At 36.9% G+C, this 21513-nt stretch overlaps 1 protein-coding gene across 1 annotated transcript in view; it reads right to left on the bottom strand.

Annotated features, from left to right (window-relative positions):
* Nucleotides 1–227: 227 nt before the first annotated feature.
* The window catches only part of LOC115220794 (lysosomal alpha-glucosidase-like), a 191461-nt gene continuing 170175 nt past the window's right edge, over nucleotides 228–21513 (bottom strand). The window contains exons 10-20 of the mRNA XM_029790937.2: nucleotides 21173–21260; nucleotides 19484–19601; nucleotides 17083–17216; nucleotides 14304–14455; nucleotides 11940–12088; nucleotides 9020–9101; nucleotides 7249–7430; nucleotides 6628–6716; nucleotides 4355–4404; nucleotides 2284–2436; nucleotides 228–357 (exon numbers count right to left, since the gene is read on the bottom strand). Coding sequence (XP_029646797.1) covers nucleotides 295–357; nucleotides 2284–2436; nucleotides 4355–4404; nucleotides 6628–6716; nucleotides 7249–7430; nucleotides 9020–9101; nucleotides 11940–12088; nucleotides 14304–14455; nucleotides 17083–17216; nucleotides 19484–19601; nucleotides 21173–21260 — 1260 coding nt within the window. The 3' untranslated portion in view covers nucleotides 228–294. The remainder of the gene's footprint in view (nucleotides 358–2283; nucleotides 2437–4354; nucleotides 4405–6627; nucleotides 6717–7248; nucleotides 7431–9019; nucleotides 9102–11939; nucleotides 12089–14303; nucleotides 14456–17082; nucleotides 17217–19483; nucleotides 19602–21172; nucleotides 21261–21513) is intronic.

Raw genomic sequence — 21513 nt, 5'->3', positions numbered from 1 at the left:
AAATTAGAAAAGTAAAAGCGTCCAGTAGACAAAAAAACGTGTACGTATACATATATACATATATATATATATATAGGTCTCGAATAGCTAGATACGAAGACATTTAAAGGGAGATCACTTCCAAACTAGAAATAAAATTCTCGATTGTTTCCCTTTAACGAATACTTTTTTTTTTTACGTTCTTTTACCCTCCTCTACTTAAGAATCCTTCTCTCTCGTTCTCTTTATTTATTTTTTTTTTTTAGATTTAATTTCGGTTCATTCTTCTTATAATACATTTTTGTGTTGTAGGAATCAGCTCCAGGTAATAGTGAATGGATGAGTGAGGCTGAGGGCCATGTTGGTGATGTTTAAAACCTGCAAGGAAACAAAATATAAAAATATATTGGAAGTTTACAAAGTTCTTGCAATAATATACAAGCGACGTTCTCTCTCTCTTTCTCTCTATGCATCTCTGTATCTGTCTATATCTTTCCAACTATGTTTCTATCTATCTAATCAAGTGGTTCCCAACTGGGCTCCATATAAGATTTCTAAGGGTCCGCAAAAAAACAAAACAGCAAACTGGAGACCCACAGAAGTATTTTAAGGGTCCAAGAAAGCATTTTGATCTAAATGTATTTATTGCATAAAATTCTATTATTCTTTCTTTTACTCTTTTCTTTGCTTCATTCATTTGATTGTGGCCATGCTGGAGCACCGCCTTTAGTCGAGCAAATCGACCCAAAGACTTATTCTATCGGTCTCTTTTGCCAAACCACTAAGTTACGGGGACATAAACACACTAGCATCAGTTGTCAAGCAATGTTGGGGGAACAAAAACAGACACACAAACATATACACATATATATATATACATATATACGACGGGCTTCTTTCAGTTTTCGTCTACCAAATCCACTCACAAGGCATTGGTCGGCCCGAGGCTATAGTAGAAGACACTTGCCCAAGGTGCCACGCAGTGGAACTGAACCTGGTGGTTGGGAAGCAAGCTACTTACCACACAGCCACTCTTGTGTCAAGATTTTTTTTCTCTAACATTCTACATAGTTCAAACTACACAAATTATCATCATCATCAGTTTACGTCCATTTTCCATGAATTCGATGGTTTGACAGGAGCTACACCAGGTGGCTTCCTGTCTGTTTTGGCAGGTTTCTACAGCTGGATGCTCTTTCTAATAGAGGGGACTGAGTGCTTTTTACATGGCACCTGCACCAGTGAGGTATGTTTCGGCATGGTTTTCACAGCTGGAGACCCTTCCTAATGACAACCATTTTATTTACAAAATAGGAATTTAGAAAGAATTAAATATAAAATTAGTTTTTAAACTTCAAGTGGTTCTAGAGGTTTACCATAACAGAATAGAAATCAATGGCGTCCATAGATTAAAAGAATGGTTGAGATCCAATGATCTAACCATATCTATCTCCTCCTCCTTTCACTCTATTGGAACTCACTGCTCAAGTCTTTTACCAAAAGCAGGCCAAATTTTATCTGCCACCTCTTGGCATCCTTAGTATGTCCAAACCACCTCTCACCTCTACTAACCATAACGCCTAGTCATTCATCCCAGAATGTCATCTCTCTGGAATTTCCTCAGCCAAAAATAGAGAAGTTTCCTACTTAAGAAATTTATACTTTAAGTTAAGGCTCTAAGAACAAAAAAACTTAATCTTCTAACCAGATATAACTGGCTGGGTATTTCACAGACATGGGTACCCTTAATGCAATGCTCAGCTCGAATGCATCTGACAGTGTGTGTGACAATGCTGCACCTCTGAATTGTGTGTACAATCCAACTGACAGGCTTCATTACAGTTTCCCTCTGTCCTAATTTCACTCACATGGCATTGGTCAATAAAAGACTTTTGTCCAAAACGTCCACAGCACATCCTCTCAAGAGTCAAGAGGCAGCAAGGTGATAGAATCGTATAAAGAGGTTAATGAGTTCATTAAAGATATGAAACTAATCAAAGTAATTAAATTAGGAGATGATAATAATTACTGTGATGATGATGACGTTGTTGTTCTTTAACTCTAGGTCAGCTATTATTGAGCAGACCTTTATTTATACTTTCACCAAAAGCATTCCAAATGTGACCATCCCATCCTTTAAAGTACAAGTAAGATTACATTATCTGATATGTCCTTCAATTTTAGGAACATCTGGCTGCTATTTCTATAAAGTCAAGCAACGACAGAGAGGTTTCTCTTGTCAGGTCATTAATGGTGATGATGATGATGAGGATGAAGGGGATGAGGAGGCTATAATCAACTTACCTGTGAATTAGGAAACCACATGAATTTTGCTGGCTTAGAGTTTGCAAGAACTTGGTGTGGCCCCTTGGCAACACCACAGACCAAAACATGTCCAAGATAGAGTTCAGTAGGTGGAGAGTAACCAGACGCCAGCACTTCACTGGTGACATTGTTCTGAAAGTAAATAACATTCAGGAGACACAGTAAAACAACTGGTGGAGACAACAGAGCATGTGTGTGTGTGTACATATCTGTGTATGTATCTATGTGTGTATGTATGAGTGTGTGTATATATATCTGTATGTATGTGTGTGTGTTTGTATACATATACATAAATGTGTGTATGTGTACATATATATATATATATATATATATATATATTATATATATATATACATACATGTATGTATGTCTACATGTGTGTGTATTTGATTTAACAAATGGGAAGTGCACTCAGTACTTGCTGTAAAGTATATTTATTTACCTGAATCTGGTTGTTCTCATGCGTGAATGAGGAATTTTGAGACATGACAGAGTGAATCACCAATTTCATATATATATATATATATAATATATATATATATATATATATATATATATCATCATCATCATCATCATCATCGTAGCGTCCGTTTTCCATGCTAGCATGGGTTGGACGGAGCATTAATATTTGTGTATTTGTAATTTTATTTCTATTTTATCGAAATATATATTTATATAAGTTTTGGTGCATGTTTCAATTATGCCCTCCAGACCTGTGCTGCCTCCACATATTTCGTATATAATAGACATACACACACATGTATGTATATATATATATATCTACATGTATATACACATACACACACACACACATATGTATATATACATACATATGGTGTGTGTGTGCACATATATATATATATATATATATATATATATAATATATATATATATATATATATAATGAGATGGTGGGAAATTTTCATGATAGAAGAATATCAAGGAAATAGTTGCTTTTATAATATTACTGAAAGAATTATCGAGTAGTTGACAAAAGTGTCCAAGAGACCAAAGCTATTATCTCCTATACAGTACAGAAACCCTGCTAGGGATTATACTAACATGATAACTAAGTATGGATATATAATAATATATATATATATATTCTTCTTCCAAGTAAGTTTATATATATATAAACTGGTAAAATGACCATTCCAAAATGTGGTTAGGGAGCTTGCTTCCTAACTACATGGTTTCGGGTTCAGTCCCACTGCGTGGTACATTGGGCAGGTGTCTTCCACTATAGCCCCGAGCCGACCGGAGCTTTGTGATTGAATTCGGTAGGCGGAAGTTACTGCCGTGTGTGTATGTGTGCGTATAGCTGCTCAGTGCCTCTCCGAAAGAGAGAGAGGGGATATATATATATATATATATATATATATACATACATATATTATACACACACATATATATACTTATGCATGCATACACTAACACACAAAGTATTTGTAGCTCATCATACATCTATGGATGCAATACTAGTACACATCGTCAATGTTGTGTCTCCTGGCATCACACGCTACTTGGGTCTTACAACCTACATCTTCATCCTGGCAACCTAACCTCCATTGACGAAGCATAGACCTGAGTCTAAATGACATTCTACTTTCCCTACTGACCACCTCTTCTGAACCAGACCCATCAGAGTATATCTGTAGGTTTTAGTCAACACTCTATGGTATAGACACATGTAAATACTTTGTCGTTATATACAATCTTTCTGTAGACAGAGAAAGAGGAATCACCTGGACTAGTTTCAATCCCATACTGAGATTTCATCAGCAGTTGAGCACCCTTTTTAACTATCTACAAAACTCCACTTATATACCCATTATTACTGGAGGTTTGTGAAAATAACTTAGATTGATCTGCATATGTAACACATGCTTAACAGATAATTTGATTAAATAAATTGCAGGTTTGTTAATAGTGTTTACTTTCAATACTACAGAAGAAATTTGTAGATTTTAGCCCCACACACTACATATATATGTGTGTATGTTTAGAGGAGGGACAGGACAAGATAGAAAAAAAAGAAATTCAAACTCACTTGTGCTCCCGTGAACACTAAATGTGTGTATTTTCCAGTCTTCACTGTATCTGCAAGAGAGAGATGGGGAAGAAGGATTGGTCAGAGTGCAAAAAAAACAGGAAAAGTAATGATGGCAAAAGATACAGATATACAGTATAAATATATTGCTTTATTTACGATTAATTAACCGAGACGGGGAAGAGTGCAGTGACCATCACCTCTGTAGGATCCTCATTTTTTTTATTTGTTTCAGACATTGGACTGTGACCATGCTGGAGTACCACCTTAAACGGGTTTAGTCAAACATATCAACTCCTGCACTTATTTATTAAACCTGGTATTTATTCTGTCAATGCCATTTGCCAAACTGCTAAGTTACAAGAATGTAAACAAACCAACACCAGCTATCAAGCAGTTTGAAGGGGGGGGGGAACAAACAGACACTCGAGGAGACAAACAGACACTCGTGTGCACGCGTGCACATACACACACATCTTTTAGTTTCTATCAACCAAATCCACTTACAGGTTTTGGCTGGCATGAGGCTATACTCTTTTACTCTTTTACTTGTTTCAGTCATTTGACTGTGGCCATGCTGGAGCACTGCTTTTAGTTGAGCAAATCGACCCCAGGACTTATTCTTTGCAAGCCTAGTACTTATTCTATCGGTCTCTTTTGCCGAACCGCTAAGTTACAGGGACGTAAACACACCAGCATCGGTTGTCAAGCGATGTTGGGGGGACAAACACAGACACACAAACATATACACATATACATACATATATATATATATATACATATATACGACAGGCTTCTTTCAGTTTCTGTCTACCAAATCCACTCACAAGGCTTTGGTCGGCCCAAGGCTATAGTAGAAGACACTTGCCCAAGGTGCCACGCAGTGGGACTGAACCCAGAACCATGTGGTTGGTAAGCAAGCTACTTACCACACAGCCACTCCTACGCCTATGCGAAAGATACATGCTTAAGATGCCAAAAACTGGAACTGAACCCAAAACCACGAGTTTAGGAAGTGAACATCTTACCATACAACCACACCTGTCATATCTTCACCATTTTCTCGCCTTATCGAACAGGGGTCACTTGTTTCTATCCCTCTATTCACACTTTAACCTCTCATCGCCTGGCACAAAGCCACCTCCCTTATACTACACCCCACTCAGTCGAGGGGCCTTGTCTTGTGAATTACCTGATGACCTCACTAGTGCCGGTGCCATGTAAAAATTAACCAGTACACTCTGTAAAACGGTTGGCATTCTGGAGGGCATCAAGCCATAGGAACCAGGTCAGAGCAGTAATCGGAGCTTGACACGGTCCCCTGGCTTGCTGGGTCCTGTCAAATCATCTGACCCACACCAGCTTGGAAAAAGAACATTAAACAATGATGAGGATGGCTCCTGGCACAAAATTGCAAAATGCATCAAAGTTGCACCACTTAAAGGAGAAATAATAATAATAATAATAATATCAATTTAAATGTACATGTTGTATTACATGAAGCCCTGCTACTTCCCCTCCCCAAGCTTTCAGTCATATTATAACATCTCTTTTCCTTCACTCACCCTAGGACGCAGGGTGTATCTCAGCAAATGATTGTAACACTCATGCAGATTAAAAGTAATAATAATAATAATAATAATAAAAATAATAATAATAATAATAATAATAACAACAACACTGATAATAAGGGCTTAACTAATTGGAAGTGTTATCATGTACATTGTTTTGTCTTGGTATAAAAGATGGGCTACAGCAAATATTCTGCTCAATACAATAGATTTGCTTGTCAGTCGTTTGACCTTAACCAGTTGAGCATGTCCCTTAGTGGCTGACGATATGTGCATCTCTGATCACGAGCAGAAGTAGTGGGGGAGCATCATAGCCATGTGTTGTGAGGGATTCTTTGGGGTTTGAATAATTCACCTCTGGAAACATGGGTGGTTCTTTCAACATCCTTAAACAACCCTTATTCAGGGACCGTTTGAGCGGGATGGGCTACTCAACCCGAAGAAAATTCTAACTGGACCCCACCTGCAAGGTCATGTGCTGTTTATCTTGATATGAGATCACCATGTCGCGCACATATGGTTGTGATGCATGTGCCTGGTGTACCCTTATCAATCGGGTAGTCATGATGGGTATAATCGGCTTTGTATATTTTACCCTAGTGTCACTTTGATGGCATGAACTGCTCTCTCACTCAATAATAATAATAATAATGACCATCTTATTTCAACTCTCAATATATATATGCAAAATAAGTCTCCTACCGAAACTTTCTCCATCGTCCCAGAAAAGTTCCCCTCTCGACGTGCCGTTACTGTCAGCAGCAACAAATAAACTAAATTTCTTCTTTCTCCTGTAAAACAGTAAAACAGAAAATAACATTCCAAACAGACAACAATTTTAACAATTGGAGAAACAAACTAATTAATTCTAGATTCATTAAAATATATTGCTATGGTTGTCATAGAGATTATGAAGCATTTTTAATTGTTTACCTATATATATATATATATAATATATATATATATATATATTGGTAAAAACGGTAAGATAACAAAAGAATGAAAGAGACCTCAGTATTATGTAAATAGAGGAATTTATCTGTAAAATAATATGTGACAATTATTCAATAGCCAGTTATCTGGCCAGATAACCAAAGAGATGGTGGTGTGGATTTCCACCTCAGCAACCGAAACTCAGAGTTTTATCTTGGCTACTGAATAATTGTCACATATTATTTTACAGACATGTATATATATATATAGACACATACCCACACTAACATATACGTGTATGTATACATATATATTATCTACCAATTCCTGGCTGAACTAAACTCCTGAAATTCTCAATTAGAGGAAAGGAAAAAAAGTAAAGCAACTCACGATGCTGTAGTAGTGACATCAGGTTCAATGGTTGGTATGATTGCACCTCCACGAACATGTAGGTTAATCTTGTCCCATGGAGCATCAAGAAACATGTAGAGGCCAGCTGAACTAATCATGTTGCCAGTGTAGAAGTCATACCATAAACCTTTGGGAAAGTAGGCTTTGGTACTGAATGTTTTCTGCGAGAAGAAATTCAAACATATTAGAATTATGTACATACATACACACACATGTAAATGTCCCTCTACACCTTTAAACTCTCAACTGCCACAAAACCCCACACCTTCAATACTGCCCAACCCCCTTCCCAGTTTAGGGGTTTTTGTCTTGCAATGTACTTGGTGACCCTGTTGATGCTGGTACCACATGAAAAGCACTGGTGCTGGCGCCATGTAAAAAGCACCCAGTACACTCTGTAAAGTGGTTGGCATTAGGAATGGCACCCAACTGTAAACACTATACCAAAACAGACACTGGTGCCTTGTGCAGCTTCCAGCCTTGCCAGCCCCTATCAAACAGTCTAACCCATGCTAGCATAGAAAACAGAATTAAATGATGATGGTAATGATGTACACACACACAGGTGTGCACGAACATATACATGTGTACATTTATACGTGTATATACAAACGTATAAATGTATACAAACATTGTGAATACAAATATACACAGATTGCAAACCAATTCTTCAGCCCACCTTGTGCCTCGTGGGGCCGTCTGGGCACCTCATCGCCATTGTCTATCCCCTGTAGCTGCTACTGTTTCTTTTCTCTTTCTGCCCCCTTCCCCTGCTGGATGTGAGTAGCCATGCAGACCCGCTACAAGAACCTGCACTGACCCCATCTTCTCATAGTTCAACTCCATCATATCCCCAGAACGAAGCCCCAGGGCTTGTAGTCCTGCAAGCTGAGGACTCAATGATGCAGGTGGAACGAAAGAACACCCAGTCCACACTCGAAAATGGTTGGCATTAAGAAAGCCATGCAGCCATAAAAGCAATGCCATAACAAGACATTGGAGTAAGATGTAGTCCTATTTCTTTACTACCCACAAGGGGCTAAACACAGAGAGGACAAACAAGGACAGACAAATGGATTAAGTCGATTATATCGACCCCAGTGCGTAACTGGTACTTAATTTATCGACCCCGAAAGGATGAAAGGCAAAGTCGATCTCGGCGGAATTTGAACTCAGAGCGTATTGGCAGACGAAATACTGCTAAGCATTTCGCCTGGCATGCTAACGTTTCTGCCAGGTCGCCGCTTTGGAGTAAGATATAGTCCTTGGGCACACTGGATCCTATCATAGCATGCAACCCATGCCAGCATGGAAGATCATTATTATCATTTAACATTCACTTTCCATGGTGGCATGGACTGGACAGTTTAACAGGAGCTGGCACACTAGAAGCGCTGCAGCAGGTTCCAATTGTCTGTTCTGGCAGGATTTCTACAGCTCAATGCCCTTCCTAACCCAACCATTTTACAGAGCGAACAGGGTGCATTTTACATGGCACCAGCTAAAAAAAAAGTGATGATGAGATATACAGTAAAAATGACTACCTGAGTACTTATTGACTTCTGAAAAACAAAAGGAAAATAGGATTTGGGGTGGAATTTGAACTCAGATTGTAGAGGGGTGAACAAAATAACACAAAAAATTTTGTTTCATGCTTTGCTGGCATTTCACTACTCACCCTGAATAAAGATATTATGGCCTCAATAAAAATATTCCATCATCCACCCTCAATAAAAACAAAATGACTTACTGGTTTCAAGACTGGACTGATCATCAGATCACTGCCCCATAAAAATTGCCGATCAATCTTGAAGGTCTCTTCATTGGGTTCTCTGGAAAGAAGAGATTAGAAGGGAACAGAAGACATTAACAGAGGGAATAAGGGGGCGTTAATGGACGTAAGTAGACAGATATGACAATAGGGGGGAAATAAGACATCAGTAAGGAGAAAGAGAGGGAGAGAGAGGAATGAGAAGATGGGGATGAAGAATGGAATCAGTAAAAGCAAGAATATGATATGACATTTATCAGAGAAAGCAGTTTCAATGTGTAAAAACAAAATTGGTCAGGAAAGGAAGAATTAATTATCCTTTATCATCATTTTAATGTCCAATTTACCAAGCTTCCATGGGTCAGATGGAATATCTTAAGGCAGAAGGCGGCCAGCTGGCAGAAATGTTAGCATGCCAGACAAAATGCTTCGCAGTATTTCATCTGTCTTTACGTTCTGAGTTCAAATTCCGCCAAAGTCAACTTTGCCTTTCATCTTTTCGGGGGTCGATAAATAAAGTACCAATTGTATACTGGAGTCGATCTAATTGACTGTCTCCCCACCAAAAATTTCGTTCCTTGTGCCTAGAGTAGAAAAGAAAGTATTGGTTTCTAATGTTAGCACACTGGGCGAAAGGCTTAGCGATATTTCATCTGTCTTTACGTTCTGAGTTCAAATTCCGCCAAAGTCGACTTTGCCTTTCATCCTTTTGGTGAAGTTGATCTAATCAATGGCCCCCACCCTCCCCAAAAATTTCGGGCCTTGTGCCTAGAGTAGAAAAGAAAACGAATATCGTTAGGCAGAATTTCTATGGCTGAATGTCTGTTTACAAGCCAGCTTATATTTTCCCATGGCCAGACATGTTTACACGAAAGATTTGAAAGGAGTGACACTGCATGTATAACAGTGACTCTCGTTTACAACTATCATGTGATGTGATGACAAAGAGATACAAACACACACACACGAACAGCTTCTTTCAATTCCAATCAACCAAATTCACTCACAAAGTTTTGGTCAGTCGAAAGTAATAGCAGAGGACACTTGCTCAAGGTACCACACAGTGGGACTGAACCTGAGGCCACGTAGTCGGGAAGCAAACTTCTTAACCACTCAGCCATACCTGCGAGTGCATCCATGTGTTAAAATACGAAAATCAGTCAAAGAAGGAAGGCTCCATGTGTTGTAAAATGATATCAGCGACACAAATGAAACAGTTATGATATGACCACCCAGCTGGAAGATGGAGGTGTTGTGAAATGGAGTGGATTGTCAGGTAAACAAGATTTGTTTGTGTGATAGGAAAATATGTCAGGTTGAAGAGAATTAACTTGAGTAAAATCAAGTAAAATCAATTTGGGAAATGAAGATAGACATGTGGAAGAAGATTACATCAGCCTGAGGAGTAAAAGTGCTGTGTGTGTGTGTGTGTGTGTGTGTGTGTGTGCCTATGATTGTGTGTGTGATTGTGTGTCAGTGCATGGTTGCGTGATTGTGTGTGCATGTGTATGTATGATTGTCTGTATGCATGCGTGTGATTGTGTGTGTGTGTGTGTGTGCCTCTGATTATATATGTGAGTGTGTGTGTGTGCATGTGATTATGTGTGATTGTGTGTCAGTGTGTGAGTGCATGTATGTGCAAGTGTGCATGATTGTGTATGTGTGTGTGTGATTGTGTATGTATGTGTGTGAGTGTGTGATTGTGTGTGTGTGATTGTCTGTGATTGTGTGTATGATTGTGTGTGTGTGTGTGATCGTGTATGTATGTGTGTGTGCTTGTGATTATGTGTGTGAGTGCATGTGTGCATGAATGTGTGTGCATGTGTGTGTGTGATTGTCTGTGATTGTGTATATGTATGTATATGATTGTGTGTGCATATGTGTGTAAGTACACGTGTGTGCATGTGTGTTTATCTCCAAGCCTTGTGTCACCATATCTTGCACATCACACGATAGTTGTGGGCGTCCCTGTCATACTAGCAGTTCTCGCTCTTCTATGAAAGCCTGTCTGGACATGTTGGGGGGGGGGGCTTTATTTTACTTGAAAACAGGTGAGGATTGGTGACTGGAAGAGCATCCAGCTGTAGAAAATCTGCTTCAACAAATTCCTTGAGACCCAAGCAAGGACGGTAAAAAAAATAGACGGTAAAAAAATAGAGGGTAAAAAAATAGACGATACAAACGATAAATGGTAAAAAAATAGACGATACAAGCAATAATGGTGATGCTGGCATAAAAGATAAAAAAAAGTATAAATGATTTGGTAACTACAAAGAGAACCGTCTGAGATGCCAGGATTTTGTACTGATGCAGTGTTATGTCTACACCCAAGGTATCAAGGAGAGAATGCATAGTTTTCCAACTCGACACCTGTTTCTGGGAGCTCAGAATTACATAACAGTTGTAATGTTCGCAATTAGCACATGGAATCGTTGTAATTATGAACATTACAACTATTACATAAGTCTGAGCTCCCAGAAACAGGGATTGTGTTAAATATCTATGCATTCTCCCTTTAGCTTTCTGTATATTTTTATAACCAAGACACTATATATTTAAACAGCTCAGTCCACTTATGTGTAAGTAGGTACCACATTATACTGTACAAATGGCAAAGAGACTTAACTATCAACAGTACAGTCTATTTAACAGTAAGTACCACTATGCAGTATAGTTCACTGTACTATGCCCATGACCAAGACACTTAACTATCAACAGCCACAGTCTACCTAGCTGTAAACAGGTATCACTGTATAATGTCTTAAAAGCAAAAATATACAATATTCAATTCATTTTTTTGCATTATTTGTTGACTTGAAAGATTGCAATGGTCACTACCCAATACCCATATTAGGTAACAAGCATTATATAAAACAAAATGATAGGGAGAAGAACTTACATGAAAAACAAGGGCCAAACAACTGCAGAGCCATCTTGATGGCTGTAGTGAAGAAGGGTGTAGAGATAAGGCAGTAGACTATAGCGTGTTAGTAATACCTTCCTCATAGCACCTTGAGCACGGGTGTCGAATATAGCTGGGTCTTGGGCCTGTAATATACAAATATACATACATGCATTTATAAAATACATACATGTACACACATATGAATATACACACACATATAAAAAGGTAAAGTCCCCTTCGGTGATGAATGACCATGGGATTGCCCCTACAAGGTTGTTTATGGAAGACCAGCAGTCGCCCATGCATGCCAGCCACCACTCTCCATGCCACCGATGTTATCCAAGGGAGAGGCAAAGGGGCCGATACAGCTTGGCACCAGTGATGTCACAATCCATTTCTACAGCTGGAGCAACGTGAAATAAAGTGTCTTGCTCAAGAACACAACACACACTGAACCCAGAACTATGTGGTTGGGAAGAAAACTTCTTACCACACAGCCACACAAAAAACTCACCTTTTTATCAATTCAAAAGGTAAAATTAAATTACACCATCTAGAAAATTACATATAATAAAAATAACATACCGATGATTAAGTAATGTGGAATTCTTCACTATACTCGTTGCCAACCCTCACCTTACTAGCAGCGTCTCTGTACATGGCTTGCACAGCTCTCACTAATCAAAATCAAACCAAATCAAAATAGATGAACATCAATGGAATTTGTATCTTTATGGTACCAGTGCCGGTGGCACATAAGAAAACCATCCGAACGTGGCCGTAGCCAGTACCGCATCGACTGGCCTCCGTGCTGTGGGCACGTAACAAACACCATCCGATCGTGGCCGTTCGCCAGCCTCGTCTGGCAACTGTGTCGGTTGCACATAAAAAACACCATCCACGCGTGGCCGTCCGCCAGCCTCGTCTGGCACCTGTGTCGGTGGCACATAAAAAACACCCACTACACTCTCGGAGTGGTTGGCGTTAGGAAGGGCATCCAGCTGTAGAAACACTGCCAGATCTGACTGGCCTGGTGCAGCCTTCGGGCTCCCCAGACCCCAGTTGAACCGTCCAACCCATGCTAGCATGGAAAGCAGACGTTAAACGATGATGATGATGAAATAATAAATAAAATGTATATATTTGGTAGAATAATGACACATGTTTTGTGTCATTATTCTACATATATTATTATACACATATATATATATAACTCAACTGTCAGTAAATACATTTTGAAATCTGATGATTACTATGAAGGTATGAAAGTGCTAACTGAACTTTATGAACATTATTAAATATTTTTTTTAATGTTTAACACACTTCAATATTGTAAAAAAATTTTTTTAAATACAATAATAAAAAACATGAAAACCAGACCATGTAACTTTATTCAACTGATACACACACCCTATATATACATACATACATACATATCATCATCAACATCATCGTTTAACGTCCTATTTTCATGCTGGCATGGGTTGGACGGTTCAACTGTGGTCTGGGAAGCCAGGAGGCTGCACCAGGCCCCCATAATCCTAAGGATGACAATTAGTTAAATAAATACATTTGCCTCTCATATCTCCTGATTTTGTAATGATATATATATATATATATATATAGGGTAAAATAAGAAAAGTCAACGAAAATGCATACTGCAGATATAAAAAGACTATTTATGACAGGTAGTGACAAAAATATACATTTAGAGTATTACGAGTCAAAAATATTGATGATTATAAGAAGTTAATAATAATAATAATGATAATAATAATAAGGTAATGGATTGAAACTTACCTTATTATTATTATTATTAACTTCTTATAATCATCAATATTTTTGACTCGTAATACTCTAAATGTATATATTTGTCGTTACCTGTCATAAATAGTCTTTTTATACCTGCAATATGCATTTTCATTGACTTTTCTTATTTTACCCTTACACTTCCACGTGTATTTTATATTTTTTTCAAAACATATTTCTACAAACATATATATATGTATATATATATATATATATTATATATATATATAAGTGTTTGTGAAGATCACTTACATCCGTATTGTTTGGTTTTCTTCATAGGTAATGCTTAGATATTGCGGTCTAGCTTCAGGAGGTTCAGTGCCATAAACACACACAGACAAACACACACAGAGAAATGTATCTACACATATTAATATAGACTTTTATTAAGCATTTGATAATGACTTGGAAAGGATCACTGACCAAAACTTTGAATAAAAGAAGATAAGTATAAACATATACAGACATGGATATAGACAGACTTACATTCTCTCACTCTCTCTCTCTCCCTCACACACATAAAAAAAGGGACAAAGTTACAAAACTAACTGGAAAATTCCATCCATTGTGATTCCTCATGAAAGGGTAAAATGCTCCTACTTGGGTCCATCGTACGCACAGTTCTGTGGTGGTGGGATCCAAGAAACCACAGATGTCGGCACCAATCATTGGTGCACCAAATAATTGGAAATTTAGCATTTCTGGGAAAATAAGAGAAAAGAGAGAAATTTAAGAAGGAATTTGAAGAAATGTTACGACATGTAGGAACGGAGAAGCAGAGGAGTAAAGAAAGGTTTAATTGATTAAATTGCCCCCAATATTTGACTGGTACTTTATTTTACTGACTCTTCAAGAATGAAAGACAAAGAAGACAAAGTTGACTTTGGCAAGATTTGAACTCAGAATGTAAAGCACTGAAAAAATAATACAATGCGTTTTCTCTGACAGCCTTTAATGAAACTGCCAATCAACTAGTCTTATAATAATAATAATAATAATAATAATAACAATAATAATAATAATGATAATAATAATAATGATAATAATAATAATGATGATGATGATAATAATAATAATAATGATGATAATAATATTAATAATATCAATAATAATATTAATAATATCAATAATAATATTAATAATATATAATAATAATAATAATATTATAATAATAATATTAATAATAATATAATAATATAATAATAATATTAATATAATAATAATAATAATAATAATATTAATAATAATAATAATATTAATAATAATAATAATAATAATATTAATATAATAATAATATTAATAATAATAATAATAATATTAATAATAATAATATAATATTAATAATAATAATATTAATAATAATAATAATATTAATAATAATAATAATAATAATAATAATAATATAATAATAATAATATAATAATAAGAGCATTCAGAGAGTGCAAGCCTCCGCCAACAAGAATGCTAAAAGTGAACCTGACTCCTCTCAAAAATTTAGTAAAAAAACTGGAAAAATAATCCAGAATCCTTGCCTGGTACCTCTTCAATCCCCAAATCTAATCAATTTGTGCCAGTCATGAGGCTAAACATCCCAGAAAGTTTCATCCAAATCCATCCAGTGGTTCTTGAGATATCCACGGACAAACAAACAAACACGACTGAAAACAATACTTCTGCCTTTGCTAAGGCGGAAGTAATAATAATGATGATGATGATGATAATGGTAATCCCAATCCATTTACTACAGGCACAAGACCTGACATTTTGTGGGAGTGGGGGGAGGGCTAGTTGATTACATTGACCCCAGTATTCAACTGGTACTTATTTCATTGACCCTGTAAGGATAAAAGGTCAAAGTCACTCTTGACAGAATTTCAACTCAGAACAAAGATGAAGGAAATATCACCAAGCATTTTGCCCGGCTTACAATAATAATAATTATTATTATTATTATTTCAAACTCTTGCCACAAGCTCCCCTTGTGGCAGGTGGGGATGAGTTGATTACATAGACCCCAGTGTTCAACTGGTACTTATTTTATCAACCCCAAAAGGATGAACATCAAAGTTGACCTTGGCAGAATTTGAACTCAAAATGTAGCAGCAGCTGAAAAACCGCTAAGCATTTCGCCCACCATGCTAATGGTTCTGTCAGCTCACTGCCTTAATAATAATAATAATAATAATAATAATAATAATAATAATAATAATCCTTTCTACTAAAAGCACAAGGCCAGCAATTTTGGGGGAGGAGACTAGCCGATTACATCAACCCCAGTGTTTCACTGGTACTTAATTTATTGACCCTGAAAAAGTGAAAGGCATAGTTGACCTTGGCCAAATTTGAACTCAGAATGTAAACATGGACGAAATGCCACTTAGCATTTTACCCAGCATCCTAACGATTCTGCCAGCTTGCCACCTTAATAATAATAATGATAATAATAATAATAATAATGGCTAGTACCTAGCGAGAGGATTTGGTAGACAGAGACTGTGCAGAAAGCAATCAGGTATATATATTCTTTTATCCTTTTATTTGTTTCAGTCATTTGACTGCAGCCAAGCTGGAGCACTGCCTTTAGTCGAACAAATTGACTCCAGGAATTATTCTTTGTAAGCCTAGTACTTATTCTATCAAACTCTTTAGCTGAACCGCTAAGTTATGGGGATGTAAACACACCAACATCAGTTGTCAAGCGATGTTGGCGGGGGGACAAATACAGGTACACAAACATACATATATATACACGACGGGCTTCTTTCAGTTTCCATCTACCAAATCCACTCACAAGGCTTAGGTCGGCCTGAGGCTATAGTAGAAGACACTTGCCCAAGGTGCCATGCTGTGGAACTGAACCTGGAACAATGTGGTTGGGAAGCAAGCTTCTTACCACACAGCCATGCCTGCACCTGTATTCATATATTTTACAGGTATATACATATACGATTTTTTCGTGGGCGTTGCCAGTACCGCCTGACTGGCCCTCGTGCCGGTGGCACATAAAAGCACCCACTACACTCTCGGAGTGGTTGGCGTTAGGAAGGGCATCCAGCTGTAGAAACTCTGCCAGATTAAGATTGGAGCCTGGTGCAGCCATCTGGTTCACCAGTCGTCAGTCAAATCGTCCAACCCATGCTAGCATGGAAAGCAGACTTTAAACAATGATGATGATGATGTATATTTTATATATGCATATGTATGCATGTCTGTGTGTCTGTCTCCTCACCACTTGACAACTAGTAAAATTTGTGAGGCCCCGTTTTGTTGTAGGTTAAAGGTTAAAAGTGAAAGGTTAAAGGCTAAAAAAAAAAGCAAAGGAGCCCACCTGGTATTGAATAGTACATGTCATCCCATGTGGCATGATTGTCACCAGACCAATGTCCACCGTGGACACCAATTCCCGCAAATGTTGACCGACTGATGACTATACTTCTTTTCTTGAGAAGCTTCCGGAGAACCCTAGGAAAAACAAAACAAAAACAACAGGTCAGATTATTTTGTACATATATCCCTATCAAAACCACAATGAAGTACTGAAAGACAACCTCAGGAGGACAAAGTACTGAAGGACAACCTCAGGAGGACAAAGTACTGAAGGACAACCTCAAGATGCTGAACCTTTCAGATGAGATGACAAAGGACCGAGATGCCTGGCACTTTGGTGTACTCAAGAAGACCCATGCTCCACAGAAGTGTTAAGGGTCCCCACTCCTCTGGTGAAGAGGATTCATCTGCAAGGGTCCTGTGTTGGTGTCACGTAAAAAGCACCCATGTTGGTGCCACTTATAAGCGCACATGCTGTGCACCTATAACAGTAAGGCATAAGCAAACCAGACAACTCACATCAAGTCACTTCCCAGAATGAGAGACATAGATGTTTCATCATTGTTGTGACTTTTCAATGCCCTGTAACCAACAAGACCCACTGCAAGCCTTATCACCGACTATGACTATATGCGAACTGGTTTAGAAACCTTCTGCTGGAATGTCCCAGTGTTTCAGACCATGGGAAAAAAATTCAAATATGAATTAGAAGCATTTCAAGGAATATAAACAAAATCGAGAATGAAGCTGATGTGAGTTGTCTTGATTGCCTATGACTTACTCTCAGGTGTTTTTAACACCAGGTACATTGAGAATATATTCTCCTATGCCTAAAACGCAGCCAACCCATGAACTAACAACATACACCTTGTGTATGTGTGATCGATTGTGTGTGTGTGTGTGTATGTATGTATACTTATTTATATATATATATATAATTATTTATATTTATATATTTAATTATTTATATTTATTTATATATATATATATATAATTATTTATATTTATTTATATAATTATTTATATTTATTTATATATATAATTATTTATATTTATATATATAATTATTTATATATATTTAATTATTCATATTTATTTATATATATATATATTTAATTATTTATATCTATTTATCTATATATTTAACTATTTATATCATCATCATCATCATCATGTATATATATATATATATATATACATATATATATATATATTATATATATAATTATTTATATATATTATATATATAATTATATATATATATATACATGTATATATATATATATTTGATTATTTATATGATATATATTTGATTATTTATATGCATTTATATATATACATATATATATATATTTGATTATTTATATGATATATATTTGATTATTTATATGCATTTATATATATATATATATATATACATATATATTCCGTTTTCCATGCTAGCATGGGTTGGACGGTTCTACTGGGGTCTGTAGAGCCAGAAGGCTGCATCAGGCCCAGTCTGATCTGGCAGTGTTTCTACGGCTGGATGCCCTTCCTAACGCCAACCACTCCGTGAGTGTAGTGGTTGCTTTTTACGTGCCACCCGCACAGGTGCCAGACAGTGCGGGTGGCATGTAAAAAGCACCCACTACACTCACGGAGTGGTTGGCGTTAGGAAGGGCATCCAGCCGTAGAAACACTGCCAGATTTGACTGGGCCTGATGAAGCCTTCTGGCTCTACAGACCCCAGTAGAACCGTCCAACGCTAAACGATGATGATGATGATGATGATTTATATGCATTTATATATATATATATATGTAGATGGTTGAAAAGGAACACGAGTTGATATATATATATATATATATAAGGAAAATAAAAGGTAGAAAATGCTAAAATAATTTTATCGTGAAAAACATTTTAATACAAGTTTCAGTCTCTGCGACTTTTTCAACTTATAGAGTAAAGAATGAAAAACAATTAAATTGTGGAAAAATTGAATGAAATGTTTCTTTAACATATTTCCATGGTTTTCAAATACAAAGGACATAAGAGTAAAAAAGAGAGAGAGAGAGAGAGAGAGAGACTGACAGAAAAAAAGGAAAATGTCCTTTGTACTTGAAAACCATGGAAATATTTTTAAAGAAACATTTCATTTAATTTTTCCCCAATTTAATTGTTTTCATGTTTTTCTCTAAGTTGAAAAAGTCACAAAGACTGAATCTGGTATTAAAATGTTCTTCATGATAAAATTAGTTTAGCATTTTATACCTTGTCTCATTTTCCTGATATATATTTTTCTGTCACTGTAACTCAGCCTCCCACCTTTGATGCTCATACAAAAAAAACCCAAAAAAACTGAAACAACAACAAAAATAAACAATACCATAAAAAGATGCCGTTTAGAAAATGAGACTCACATGTCAGATATTTTGGTGTTGCTGTAACCATAGAGATTGTGCAGGTTGTAGTGTGAGGAGATATTGTGAGCAGCAGATGGACAGATAGTCTTTTCATAGAGTTTAGAACCAAGGATTGCTGTAGGAGAGAGAAAGAGAAATAGATAGATAGGTACATAGAGAGATAAATAGAGAGAGAGAGAGAGAGAAGCAGATACACAGATAGAATTAGAGAGATAGACACAAAAGCAGATAAACATAGGAGCTAGAGAAACAGCAAAGTGGGTAGGTAAACAGAAGCATGATGGATGGAAGAATGGATGGATGGACAGATAGAAAGCTGGGGGAGATAGATAGATAGATAGATATATGGGGAGAAAATAGATAGACAGACAGACAGACAGACAGATAGATAGATAGATAGATAGCTGGGGAGATAAATAAATAGATGGGGAGAAAGATAGATCGATATATAGATAGATGGGGAGATAGATAAATAGATGGGGAGATAGATAGACAGATAGATAGATAAAGAGACAAAAATAGATAATAGATACATAGATAGCTAATAAAAAACAGACAGACAGAAAGACACATAACTGAATAGATAGAGAGACAGATAGATATGTGATCACATAGATAAAGAGAGAGGTAGGAAGATAGATAGATTGATAGGATAAAGACTGACAGCAGGAAATCAAAGATGAAAAAACAAAAACAAAAATAAGAAAAATAGTTTTAAAAAAACTAATAATCACAAAAGTAATGTGGTGCATGTATTATATGTATGTGTGTGTGCATGTTGTGTCTGTACGTACGAGGCAAGGATTAAAGAGCACTCAATACCAAAAGACAAGTACACAGACAATCTCTTGCAAATGGTTGCAAAGCAATGATTTCTATTTTTTGTCTTTGTTTTTGTTTGATTATCTCTAAATTGGAAAGGGAAAGCAGTTGCCATGATACTTCACAAGGTCTCCAAGACTGGTAAGAGGCAAGGTGGGAGGAAGATATCCTCGAGTCATAGACCCTACCAGAATTTTTGTAACATAATGGATTTGTCCACCAAGGCAACAAATTAGGATGTGGAAAGTTTTTAACTCCAAGCACCTAAAAAAAAAAAAGAAAAAGAAATATGGCAAAGAGTCCTGTCTGTCACTCTGATATTTCCACTGTGGACTGGTGCTTTTTTTTTATTGGCTCCCAGAAGAATGAAAAGCAAAATAGACCTGAGCTGGGATTTGAACTCTGAATGGAAGGCACCAGAAGATACACTGTAAGGTATTTCATTGGACGCTCCACCAGCTTTGCCAAGCTGTTACCTATAAGTAATAATCAGTGGCTGAGGTTTTCATGAAACGTTACAAAGTAATGAATAAATCAAGGAAAACATGAGGACAACTGATCATCAGACTAAGGGGCAAAGTTCTTCGTTCTCTGACACTACTGCCTAAGTCCAGCTCCATGCTTTTACTGTCAATGTTTCAAACAAATGGAGTCTCATCAACCCATAAAACACACACACAACCACAACTGAATAACTCAATACACCATCATTGGAGTTCTGGCAGAAAAACGATGAAGAAATGAAGATTAGAGAAAATGAGAAGAAAGTGGAAGAGAGAGAGAGAGAGAGAGAGAGAAAGAGAGAGAGAGAGAGAGAGAAAAGAGAGAGAGAGGGAGAGAAGAAAGAAATTATTTTGTACTTGCCTGGAGAATTAAAAGGGGGATAATTAAGGTTATTGTAAAGACAGCCATCTTCAGAACCAGCCACAAAATTAGAAGGTTCGTTCATATCCTGCAATGGCAGAAGAGCAATTCGTTAATACATAAAAGCATGTGTGTGTGTGTTTATTTCTTATAAGCCTGGTACTTGTTCTTTCGGTGCATTTTGCTGAACTGCTAGGTTACAGCGACAGAAAAAAAAAGCCAACAGTTATCAACCAGTGATGAGAGGCAAACACACACACACACACTCTCACTCACTCACATACACACACACACTCGCACACACACACACACACACACCACACACAGCAGCACCGGTTGTC

The sequence above is a fragment of the Octopus sinensis genome, linkage group LG17 (assembly GCF_006345805.1).
Source record: "Octopus sinensis linkage group LG17, ASM634580v1, whole genome shotgun sequence".
Lineage (NCBI taxonomy): Eukaryota > Metazoa > Mollusca > Cephalopoda > Octopoda > Octopodidae > Octopus > Octopus sinensis.
The sequence above is the reverse complement of the archived record's forward strand: the minus strand, read 5'-3'. Positions and strand labels throughout refer to the sequence as shown.